Source organism: Gobius niger, assembly GCF_951799975.1.
Source record: "Gobius niger genome assembly, chromosome: 6".
NCBI lineage: Eukaryota > Metazoa > Chordata > Actinopteri > Gobiiformes > Gobiidae > Gobius > Gobius niger.
In genome coordinates this window covers 30,008,140-30,020,996 of record NC_136857.1, presented here as the reverse complement: position 1 = coordinate 30,020,996, position 12,857 = coordinate 30,008,140, and the positions used below count along the sequence as shown (strand labels likewise).

The 12,857-nt window shown below is 43.4% G+C and overlaps 1 protein-coding gene across 1 annotated transcript in view; it reads right to left on the bottom strand.

Annotated features, from left to right (window-relative positions):
* The window catches only part of prkcz (protein kinase C, zeta), a 76,338-nt gene that overhangs the window by 47,334 nt on the left and 16,147 nt on the right, over positions 1-12,857 (bottom strand). The window contains exon 5 of the mRNA XM_079558128.1: positions 75-160. Within this exon, the coding sequence (XP_079414254.1) occupies positions 75-160 (86 nt within the window). The remainder of the gene's footprint in view (positions 1-74; positions 161-12,857) is intronic.

Sequence of the window (12,857 nt, the reverse complement as noted above, 5' to 3'; positions counted from 1 at the left end):
TTCCATGGGCATATGTGCGGACTTGGGCATGGTCTGGTGAGTGTGAGTCTGAAGGCAGAGGTCAGCGGGCTCACCCTGTTAAAGCGCTTGGCCTGGAAGAGATGTCCGTTCACCAGGTACAGCTTCCTCCATCTCCGAGCCCCGCGCCGGTAGATGGACTCTACACACACAGGGACAAAGTAGAGAGGTCAGTGTGTGGTCAGTGTGGTCTCATTTCACTCATACAACTTGGTTTGACTCAAATGTTAAGGTTGTTGAAATGTGCTATACAAATAAAATGACATGACTTGGTGTTTCTTGAAGGTCTCCCATCCAGATACAAACCAGACCCTCTGCCTAGCTTCCCCCTACACCCGCAAGGCTTAAACTGAATTATAGCTCGAAGTCCGTGGTGCCCTGTTTAGTCCACTAGATGGCGCCCTTGGCCCTGCTCCCCTCCTGTCCTAACAGCGGTGCTATTTTTAGCCCGCGGCCAGTGGAGCGTGGTCCCCCAGTGGAGCCGAGTGTCCTCCTCACTGAGCTGCTGCCTCAACAAAGTCACCTTCACTTTCATCAACACCGATCACAATCACGTACAGCTAATCGGAACGAGAAATGCTGCTTATTGCAGAGACGAAAAGGGTTTTCTGGGAGGATTGTGTTGTGGAGAACGTGTCGCACAGTTCTCTAGCATCACAAGTGCTTTACCTGGGGTGGTGTGACATAAATAAAGCATGACACAGATGGAGGAAATACAGCATTAGGAAATATCTTTAAGGAGACATTATCCCACTGATTATCCTCCCCCTCCACAGACCTGAGCGATAAGTTACACAGATGTACAGTCCGGGACCTGGAGTTATCTGCCTATGTTGCGATGGGCATGACTGACTGGCAGATGAACCAATTAGGAACAAGAAGGCGACCAACAAAAAGTGTGCACTTCCCCAGAAAAGCGACTGGTCTTTTACTGCGAGCATAGGAGCGAGCAGGAACCTCAACAGGAAGCTGAAACTTTTGGAAGTAGCTGTACTTCTTAGAAGTAGTTTTGTCACACAGTACTTTTTACTTACACTCATTATTTTTAAGGCATGTCTAATTGGACAGCCAGAGCCCAAACGCCTTTCAGTCTAAAAGGCCTTCCTCAGGGGGACAAACAGTACTTTTACTTGAGTAAAACATATTGTATATCTGGAAGTAACAAAACTTGAGGTTGACATTTCATTTAAACTCCAATCATGTATTTTGTCTAAGAATGAGCAGGTTATTTATAGTGTGTTTTTTTGAATATCAGAATTTCCACAGTATTTCATATTTGTCTGCCATACTACATGAACACTAGGGCTGGGTACTGCCAACAACTTCATGATACGACACTCATCCTGATACAGAAAGTGTATCACGATAGTGCCATAATACAAGATATATTCTGAATTTTAAGAAAGAAAGGATCTTAAAGGTGCACAAAATGGAGGTTTATATTCTGCTGAATAAGATCAGCCTTTCATCGGAGCAGTTAGTGCATGTTGTGATACAATCTGAATAAAGACTGTGGTCAGACAAACATATTTGCGTATCACGATACAGGAACTCGATACAATACGCGTATTGTCACGTACTCTGATATATTGCCAATACGTTATATTGATCACAGCCCTAATCACCACTAAAGCATGACAAGACTCGGTTACTCAGTACTAGAGTCGCATTTTCACCAAGTACTGTACTTTTACTTTGAGAAGTCATTAGAAGAAGAACAACAACTTTATTTGTATAGCGCATTGTCACAAAGAGTACCCGGAGGAAATCTACCCAGACACGGGGAGAACCTGCAAACTCCACACAGAAAGGCCTCGCCCAGGTGGGAATCCAACCCGGACCTTCTTGCTGTGAAGCACGCGTGCTAACCGCTGTGCCACCGCGCCATTTGGGTCTGTGCTATTTAAAAGTAAAGTTGCTCTAGTAAGTAAGTAAATATTTTGGGCACTTCTGAGCATAAGTCATTTTTACAAAAAGGGTGCCTTCAATCTGAGACTGCTATTGTGAAAACATTAAATAAATGTTTTTTTCTGCTACAGTTTCCCTTGCCACTTAAAACATGTACAATAGGGTGTCTGTGTAAGAGTGGTTGGTGGTGGTTGGAGAGGCTGATGGCGCTGATTGGCAGCCTCGCTTCCGTCAGTTCCAGGGGCAGCTGTGGCTACAACAGTAGACGTGAATGAATTATTACTCGTGTAGCTCTTTGAGGAGCTTGGTAACAAAGGCCTGTAAAGAGCAATACAACTGTACGCAAATATAAATATCATTGTCATAGGTATGTAGGACAATACCCTGAGTTTACATCACCAGCTAGAGACAATATGCAGAATCTGTCTGGCTTCTGAAAAAGAAGTGAGCCAGTCTTTTGAACGTCTCTTTAAAGTTTGACGTGATATCAAAGAGCCCAAAAGGAAGGCGACAGTGCGAGGAGCAGTGAGGCCCCGGGATGTGGCTGAGGCAGACACTCCCCCAGCTCGTCTCTCCTGACACTCTCCCCCGCCTCACCGCCGGCGTGCGTATATATCAGCCGCCTCTGGACACTGGGAGGCTGTGTAAGCATTTTCAGCATTCTTTCACACTGAGGCCGAGTCTATTCCAGCATAAACCCTTCTTTATCAGAGCAGCCTTCCAGACATGTGCACCTACTCTGTGTCAGCAGCTCTGGGAAGTATACTTTCTACTTCTTCATTTCAGAGCTCGTATCTGGACTTTCTCCTGCACTACATTTTAATCAAGTGGATTCAAAGTATTTTTGATTTTCGGTTCGAGCACAAACAGCGGCTCACTCGGTCTCCATTTGTCCTCGTTTGACAAGAGCACAATTCTTCATTTTGGTTCTAGTTTTTCATCTGTTGTTTGTATGTGTGACTACTGTGTGCAGCTGATAAACTGTAATAAAGTATATCGTATCAGTTCATGTTAAACCTTTGTAGAACTGCCGTGTCTCGCACTCTTTCAGTGAGATACTTTAACTTTAGTAGAATTTTATCTGGGGTAAATAGAGTTTAGCCTTAAAGGAACAGGCCACCATTTTTACATACTGAGATATGTTCTTACCTGAGCTTAGACGAGTTGATACGTACCTGTCTTGTCTTTATGCGTGCCCTCAGTCACGCAAAATGACCAAAAATGTTGTTAGCATTTGGCCTCTCCCAGTATATTCCACAAAGACCAGACGGGTATGCATCAACTCGTCTAAGCTCAGGTAAGAACATATCTCAGTATGTAAAAACGGTGGCCTGTTCCTTTAATAGTCTCCGTTAGGGCTGTGCAATTACTCGAAATTCGATTACGATTTCAATTATAACACTAAACGATTACAAAATTAGCATAATTTTTTTCTTTGCAAATCACACTTGCATTATTTCATGGCGCTGGGATTATTTTCCCTTCACATTTCACGTGCCATGGCTCACGCTTTTGCCTGACATAAACACAAACAGCGCTGTGTGATGATGTCATCAGGCCGCGCTGCTCAGTTTACTTGTGCAGGTGTGAGGGCTGGCCAGCAGGGGGCAGGTGTGAAACAGAGACCTCTCCTTAATCGAGGCATACATGAAATCATTTGTACTTTGATGACTGTTCAGAAAACAGACAATATTCAGCATCGTTTTTTTTTTTCATTAATAAATATATAAATAAAATAAAGACTTTCCTTGAAGGCAACAAATAATCGTTTGAATAATCGTGATCTCAATTATGACAAAATTAATCGTGATTATTACTTTTTCAATAATCGAGCAGCCCTAGTCTCCGTTCCATAACACCTGGTACCCGCCCTGCCCAACACTGAATACAGACGCACAGCAGGCAGAGGGGCAGTGGGAGCAGCCCCTTCTTTTGCTACAGGGGACACGAGGCATTTTCATGGGGCGACTCCCTCAGCCTCTCATCTGTCACAGGAAGGACCCCCCCCCCGCAGTCCCCTCTGCTCCTGTTCACTCTGAACAGCAGGAGGCGCCGCAACGGACGTGTCTGCATGAACCTAAATATCAAGCCTGGGTTTAAATTGAGGAAATGTGACTTGTTTTGAGCAGATTTCAGTCATTTAGACTTTATTCCTGACCTGACCAAGTTTCCTTTTGCTAGCTTGATGACATTTCAGACTAGTTCTAAGATTATCTCGCTTGAAATAAGAAAGTGAAACTCTTACCCCATTGGCAAATAAATAACCTGAGATAAGGACGAAATTGTGATGAAATGAGTCTCAGGTCAAATGCTCAACGAAATCTTAACAAAACAAAACAGCTTAAATGTGGATTATTATGCTCAAATTGAGGCATTTAAACTAATCGAGTCGATTACATTTTGCAGTGTGTTGGCAAAACAAACTTTGCAGCATGTGTTTGGGATCGCACTTTTCACGGCAGACGATTCATAATCAAGCCGCGTGGGCAGCTCTGGGAGTTTGCAGAATAACACGGATTTACAACGTTTTACCGCTTCTCTCCATGGTGCACAAAGCATCCAAAATGAAAGACGACGAGTCCAACTGCCGTTAAATTAACGTCAGTTTTAAATCAATATCATGTAAAGATCGTTCCTAAATGCAGTGATGCGTAACATGTACGACGCGAGTCTGGTTCCCAAGCCATCAGTGCGCACCTTCAGAACCCCTGACCTTTCCATCATGAGACGACCATCTGCGCCACTGTCTCCTAAAAGTGTCCCTGAAGTCCCCAGAGCGGGAGGTGAAGCGTCTGTCTGAAAACAGCCCCGTCCCAAAGCAATAAATGTCTAATATATAATACAGATTTTCACCTGCAGCGTCTCGCGCCTTAAAGCTGCACTGCACTGTTCCTGGATGACTGAAAGTCTCCGCAAAGGTTCAATAGTGATATAAAAATGTGCTGATGCTGCAATAATACACGAGCAAAGGACAAGACAAAGAGCTTCTCCTTTTAAACACTGCTGTCCCATCACTGTAGCATCACTGGGGGTGGGGGTCACATGATCTGGCCGTGGTCAGTTACATCACTAAGCTGTATGCACATATATAGATTACATCATCATCATACTGCTGCACTGATCTTCTTCTTCAGGTGGTACAACATCGATAAACATGCTAGCACTGCTCCCTTTTCAAAATAAAGCATGTTCATTTTGTGCACTAAAATATTTGGTCATAATTTCAGTCAAAGAAAAAACCCTAACACTATGGCTAAAATCTCCAGCTATTTTATAAATGAAGAAGGAGAGATGGGACTAAAAGGATGTGAACGTCACTGACCCAGTTTGAAAGAGCCTCATGCCAAAGGAACAGGTCTGTGCTTTGTCCAGGAAACATGAGCTCATATGATCACATTCAAAAACTAGATGAAAATTGACCAAAACACGGATGCTTGATTCTATGACTTTGGAAGGTTTGAAATCGTGTCTATGTCCGGCCACGCGCTGACGACTGGGAAACGGGGGCCGGGGCTGATCGTGAAAAACACGGAGCTCAGAGCGGCTCAGAAGAGATCTGGTAATGGATTATGGGCTTTAAAAATGTGGAGGACAGTTTTATGCAACATAATCCAGGAAGTACAGAATAGAACGCTTTCAGCAGTAGAAGAAGAACCAACCAAATTGACGAACGTTGGAATCAAGCGAACGGTAGCTCAACAACAACCCGGTCCAGCAGCACAAGAATATAATTAAGCTAACGAGACACATGTACGCTCTGACTTTCTTCAATGACAAATTGAAAAAAAATATTCAAAAGATGCACAAATATACAAGTAGGTTAAAGGAATAGGCCACTGTTTTTACATGCTGAGATATGTTCTCACCTTAGATTAGACGAGTTCATTTGTACCTGTCAGGTCTTCACGCGTGCCCTCAGTCACATAAACACAGCACAGACAGCATTAGCATTTACCCTCTCCCCCTCTCCTCTATAGCTCCAAACGAGGTGAAGATAGAAGCTACCAAGCTCTTTGGTCACTACCAGGTCAAATATGTCAACTTTTATTTTTCCACATAAAATGTTGCATAATGCACCGTTAAATACTACACTGATAGAAAAGACAAAGGGACAGAGGGATATTGTACATACAATTACACAATGGAGATCCTTTTTTTCCCTCAAACTTGGCTGTAAATACTGTTTAAGTGGCACTAGCCCGCAGCTAGCTTTGCCCGTTAGCCTGTTAGCTTCGTCTTTATGATTCTATTAGTGTGCAGAGAAGTTGAGATTGTGGTTTTCTGGCCAGAGACACCAGGGGGATATGAAATCATCCCATCAACACTTGTATTAGCCTCAGAGGGACTACGGAAAGGAGTTACTTAGTACTGCTTTAATGCAGCTAAAGCTTAAGGCGTTGGCGCTAGCAGCTAGGGTTGCCAAAAAAATGGATTCCTCGATACTAAATCAATACTAAAAGTGGTATGGACGCAAGATATTCAATTGAGCATGTATCGATACTTTCTGTGTTTCCTCCAGGCCCCTCCCAGAGGCAGCAGGAAAGAACCTGCACCATTAGCTCCAAACTTGAATTTCAGCTAAAAAGCACTCACTTAAACCCTGAAAAATATCTCTATAAATAAATGCATCCAAGGTCGAAGTGTAGGATCTGATTACAGCACCAGGTGGAAAGGAGCAGCGATTTTCATAGAAACTTTACAATTTGCTAAAGTGGCTAATGTTAGCCTATAGCTGCATCCATTGGTTTACATGTGTCAATTAGCATGGGATATTAAAGCCGGGGTTGTTGTTTTTTTGGTATTGAAATCGTATCGAGAATTGAGTTTTATTTTCTGTATCAAAATCGAGTTTGACACAACTAGCAGCTAAACAACTTGCCTTAGAAAAGTTTCTTGGAACAGTTTCAGGGGCAAAAGTGTTAAGAGTCGACTGTGCGGGTTGTGGCGCTACCGTTAGCTTGATTCTAGTGCAAAGAGACAATTCAATGAGGACATAACATCAGAGCTGAGGTCTTTGCGAGTCTTTGTCAAAATGAATAAAAGCCTTAGTTGATTGTGATTCCGTTCACTTTGCTTCGAGGTCCGTCCCTCTCTGTAGATGGGCGACTGCCTTTACGGGTGGCTGCATTCCTGAGCACTGTGAACAGAGAGTGGAGTGTGAAGAGTGCCACCAAGGATGCCCTTCCACCTGTCACCCCCAGCCCACTCCTTTGGCACAGAGTAAAACAAGACTTTTTGTGGATCTGTACTTTTTTTTTTTTTTTTCAAAAGCAAATGTGAGAGTGAGGAGTTCAAATTGCTAGTGGTCCTAACTTTGCCAACACACTCCCAACATTCCGAGTCTTCAGAGGGATGAGTTTAAAAAGCATGTTTTCATAAATGTATTACAAGTCCGATCAGGCCACGTTCGTTTTAGTGCTAATGAGGGCTTGATCAGGTGCCAGGATTTGGGCAGTATTTCGGAGGCTGTGTCGGAATATCCACCCTCTCCCCTAACCCTCAATCCCACGTGATGCACTATATACAGATTTACACTAGTGCACTCATTCTGCTGGCGATTCGGTGACTCACTACTTTCTCCTCACAGCAGATCACGTAGCTCTGGTGCTTGGGTAGAAACAAAGTTCCCAAAAAACTCTTGTGAAAATGGATTCTGCAGTAAAGGCCGACTTAAGGACAACCCCAAAACTGTTTCTAATACTTATGTTTGCATTCTCGCGGTGTTTAGGTACACCAAAGTATCCAAAGCTATCTCTTTCTTAAGTCATTGCCACTCAGAGGACTTGGTTTGTTTCTTTAGGTTTTCACTGCTGATTGAGCCGTCTCCATGGTTACGTATACATTCCCTTCCAAAAACATGCCAGAAATCCTACAAAATCTGAAATAAAATGGATCCTGAAGCATCAGAGGAGCCTGCTGCTTGGGCCCCTTCTGAAACCGCATCGTTCTTCCTTTTCCGATACGCACTAACAGTCCAAATGTGGAGGAAAGGTCTTAGTGAATCTGATTAGTTAATTCACTCAAAGGGAAACATTTGTAGCCGTACACCGCCTTTGCTCTGCCTGATCCCGTCAGATCTCAGAAGCTCAGCAGGGAAGGGCCTGGCAGTGCTCGGATGGGAGGCTGTTTGGGAAAGATCAGGAAGTCTGGGTGAATGTAGTGGGTGAGTGAGTGGTGGGGGTCGGAGGGGCCGATGGCACAGACTGGTTGTCTCGTCAGTCTACCCCAGGGCAGCTGTGGCCACAATAGTAGCTTACCACATCACCAAGTATGGAGTGAATGAATAATGACGACAGTGTGGCGCTTTGAGAAACTTGGTAATACAGCCTTATAAAGTGCAAGTGTAACGCATTATTATTATTATTAAAAATATTCAAATGAATTAAGTAAAATTATCACCAGCCAAACTTGGGATTCTTGTAACAGCAGTGGGCAGGGCTGTAACGGTAACGGGGCGTGTCTGTTCCGTGGGACGAGGGAGAGTCCGTCTGAAGGACTTTGGCTGCGTCCGAAACCATCAAATTGTAGCCTCTAAGCACTAACACTAGCAACTAACTCCTTAACCTTTCATGGGGTCAACTGTTAGACCTCTATGCAGTTAGTGAACTAGAGCTTCAGCAGAATTTGCACAATCCATCCGTCCTTAAACAGGGGAAAGGGAAGTGACATCACCAACAGCTGTTTTTCTTCTTCTTTAAAGTTATTGGTGGAGTGAGGCCAAACAGAAGTGCATGTCGCCCCCTAGTGTACAGTGTCCAACAACAACAACAACATAGTGTCCAAACAAAGACATTAGAAAAATAAATCCAAATGATCCAAACATTTCCCTTTAGTGTTATTTTATTTCAACAGCTGTTTCATAAAGCTACATTATGCAAATGATCCATGTGGCTTAAGTTTCTACTAAATGAAAACAAAAGCATGTAATCCGTTTCCTGAGTTTCCTCTTTAACACTGACATGTGACTGAGCTGTGGGGACGACAACATGGATTTATCACTTTTATAAAGTTTGGCTTGTGCAGAATCTTAATTTTGAATTATTTTTATTTTTATTATCAAATGTGCTCCTGTCAATCAACAGTGGTTGCGCATGAATCACTCGAGGGTGGGGGCGAGGGGGGTGGGGGGATTTGGCGCAGTGGCTTGTGGGATGGCACATAGCTCCTAATCACCGGTTAGTTAGCATCAGAGGTCCCTATGCTAAAGTGGCCATGATAGTTAGCATCAAGGCTCCTTTTCCTAACTACTTCCTAACTGACAGACCAATTCTGAAGCAACTTGCCATGGCGGACGCTGACGCACATCCGGTTTGGCGTAAGAGCTCTTAGCAATCTGACCATTTCGGACGCAGCATTTCTGTAGGAGCCTTCACTGAGGAACTAGTGGGTAGGAAAAGGAAGGAGGGGCCAGTTTCTGAAAGGGCCTTGGTCTCCGACTTTTGCAATGCATTGTGGTCTATAGCGACCTGTCTAGTGCCCATCTACGCTCATTACTACAATACAGTGTGGGTTCTTTTGAGTACCGGGGCGGCACGGTAGCGCAGCGGTTAGTGCTCTCGCTTCACAGCTAGATTCCCACCAGGGACGGGGCCTTTCTGTGTGGAGTTTCTGTGTTCTCCCCGTGTCTGCGTAGGTTTCCTCCGGGCACTCCGGTTTCCCCTACCACTAAAAACATGCATAATAGGCCAGGTTGAATGATGTGTGTGAGTGAATGTATGGTGGTCAGAGGATCTGTTGGCGCGAAAAGTCGCGAAAGCGCCTCTGACAGTCTCCCCCAGGGGAAACTGAAGCTACAAACGTAGCTTTCCACCACCAAGTATGGAGTGAATGTACAATTGTCTCATGTAAAGCGCTTCGTGACCATGTCTGTGAAAGGCGCTATATAAATAAAGATCTTCTTCTTCTTCTTCTTCTACCTACAACAGGGAATGTCAGGCAGAGCCAGGGTTACTTCAGGGGCTGTAAAGTGTGGAGCTCGTTTTCATTTGTGCACAAAGATCATGTTCATGAAAAGATTAACCAACGTGCCAAACCTTTGAGCTGAGTTTGAGACAGCGCCCAGCTGTAGAAAACTACTGTGAAGGGCTTCAAATGACACCACTGCACTGCGGACACATCCACACAATATGATACACAAAAGTCTATTTATAGATCAGAGTCCAGTCAGCACAGCCAGGTCACACAGACTCCGCTCAAGACCAGACTCAAGTCACTTCCCCAACTCATGCACTTTTCCTTCACTCTTCTCCGACAAACATGTGCCACAGCTGCCCAGGGACTGACCGGAGGAAAAGTGACTGCCATTAGGTCTTGCCTTATTTACACAGGAAAGATTGTAGGATCTCATTGTCTAACATGAGGAGGATGAATGTTTGAGAGTGCGAGTGCTACAATCCAGTGTGACGTGTTTACATGCATGAGTCCATGTATGTTCATTATTATTTTCAATCACATAGCACCAGTCTATCGCACACTACAATGATGATGAAACCTTCTGTTGGTCTGTAAATGCAGTAAATTAGAAAAACTGCCTTGTATAAAATTGCTCTCTCAAAATGGCTGTAGCGAATGTCTTGAAATAGGCCTCTGTCTCTTTAAGAACCTCTGACCCTTTCAGACATAATAACATGATGTAAAGCTTGAAAAAGTCCATTTCGCATAATACCCCCCCTTTAACATCTTATCACAATAACATTGTCCGGAACAAATAAACCACTAAATACACGTAAACACAGTACAACTGCCCTTGGTTTTGAACAGTCACAGCATGATATACAAATCACTACGGGGACAATATGGCCAAACATGAAACAGTAAATCGAAGCGTGGGATGCAGTGATACCGGACACCAGTATCGTGTATCGGCTCGAAGCCACACGCTTGTACTCGTACTCGTAGGCATTAATGTGGAGAGCGACAAACTGGAGAATTTCTTTAGTGGAAAAAGTCACATAAAATAGAGCTGACTTTATCATAGGGCTGGGGGATATATCGATATTTAGGATATGTCGATATATTTTTTAATGAGATATGGAATTAGACCAATCGCATATATCAGGATATTTCAAATTCAGATGAGTTCTTAAGTTATATCTTTATATTAAAAAAAATATATAAAAAAAATATCTCTTTATATATAACCGAAGAAAAATATAGCCTAGAAAATAAGATGGGGCAATTTTTATTTAAGATATTTTTTATTTAAAGCAGTACTAAGTAACGAGTAAAGTAAAGAGGCCATGAGCGCAACTTCCGGTGTCGTAGCAAGTTACGATTTTTTAACTCATTAATTGTCTTGGAGAGTAAATACTACGCTGACAGGAAAAGCGAAGGGAGAGAGGGATATTGTACATCCAATTATACAATGGAAATATTTTTTCACTCAAACTTGGCTGTAAATACTGTTTAAAGTGATGTTAGCCTGTTAGCTTTGCCCGGTAGCCTGTTAGCTTCTTCTTCGTGATTCCATTAGTGTGTATTGGTGGCTCCGGTCCGGTGGCAGTCAAGTTGCAAACATGGTTTCCTGGCCAGAGACACCAGGGGGAGATGAAAGACCCTCCAATCATCCCATTAACACTTGTATTACCCCCACAGGGACTACGAAAAGGATTTATTAAGGTAAACACGTTACTTAATACTGCTTTAAATGTGCACCTTGCGGAGCTTTGTTCTACAGTATTTATGTTTACATTTTATTGACATCATGGCCAATATGGAGCGGAAAATTTAGCTGCAGTGAAAACGATAACATAATGCTGTAGGCTACTGGCTAAGCTAAATTTCTGAAACAAATTGTAAAATGCCGTAAAGGAAGGAAATCATTATTAGTTTAAAGATATGCGCGAGATCCTTGGATTAGTTTAGCAGTTCATATTTCAGTCTTCTCTCAGACGTTAACGCTCCTGGACCGGATCTAGACTTGATCCATGCGGCACAAATCTCACTGCGATCGCGGCACTTGTCGGCGTACTGTAATTGCGATTAGGTCTTTTTCAGAAGTCGTGGCAGCTTTACGGGGAGCAGCCTTCAGTCTGAGTCAGCAGCACGTTGCTCGTAAGCGAGAGTAGACCGAATAACTAATCTGATCACAGAGAGAAGGAGGAACTGTCCAACCCGTGACTGACCACTGACTGTGGGGCTACGTGGGCCAGAGCACCACACTTAAGTCAAAAATCTATATTCACGGTTATCCAGTGGAACAACTTGTAAGAGAAAACAGCAGACGATTCTGGACTCAGGGTCTGGTGTATGTCAGGATCAATGAGACGATCAATTGGTATTCTCAACAAAGCTCCTTGGATGAGACACGTTCTTGCATAGAATCACTTAAACCCACCTAAGACTTTCTGATACTTTTTGCCATTTTGTATATCCAAGAAACTGTGTGTGTTCACAGACAAACACCGGGGGATTTTGAAGAACGAAGAAGCAACAGTGTGAAATTCAGTAAAGCAGCGTTTACAGTGAGACATGAAAGTGCATCCACATCCATAACTCTCACTGCAAACATTGTATCTGGGTGTTAAAATGGCATTAAAAAGCATTCGATTTGACTTGCTATCACATGTAGAAACCCTACTGATAGAAATATGAGGAAAACATTTTAAAGATTTTATATCGTCTCTGCTCTGCCCGATCTCAGAAGCTAAACAGGAAGGGCCTGGTCGGTACTTGGATGGGAGACCGTTTGGGAAACACCTGGAAGCCTGGAGAATGTACCGTTTTTTCCGGACTATAAGTCGCTCCGGAGTATAAGAAACATTGCCTAATGACGACAGGCTGAATAGGCGTGCGGTACGCTAGCATAGCACATTGATGAACATGAAGCATAAACAATGAACTAAATAGGTGTCTGGTGTGTTAACGTCACATACAGTTCAGATAACTATAGATACAGACGGCATCTCTGCAATCGCCCATATATGGTCATG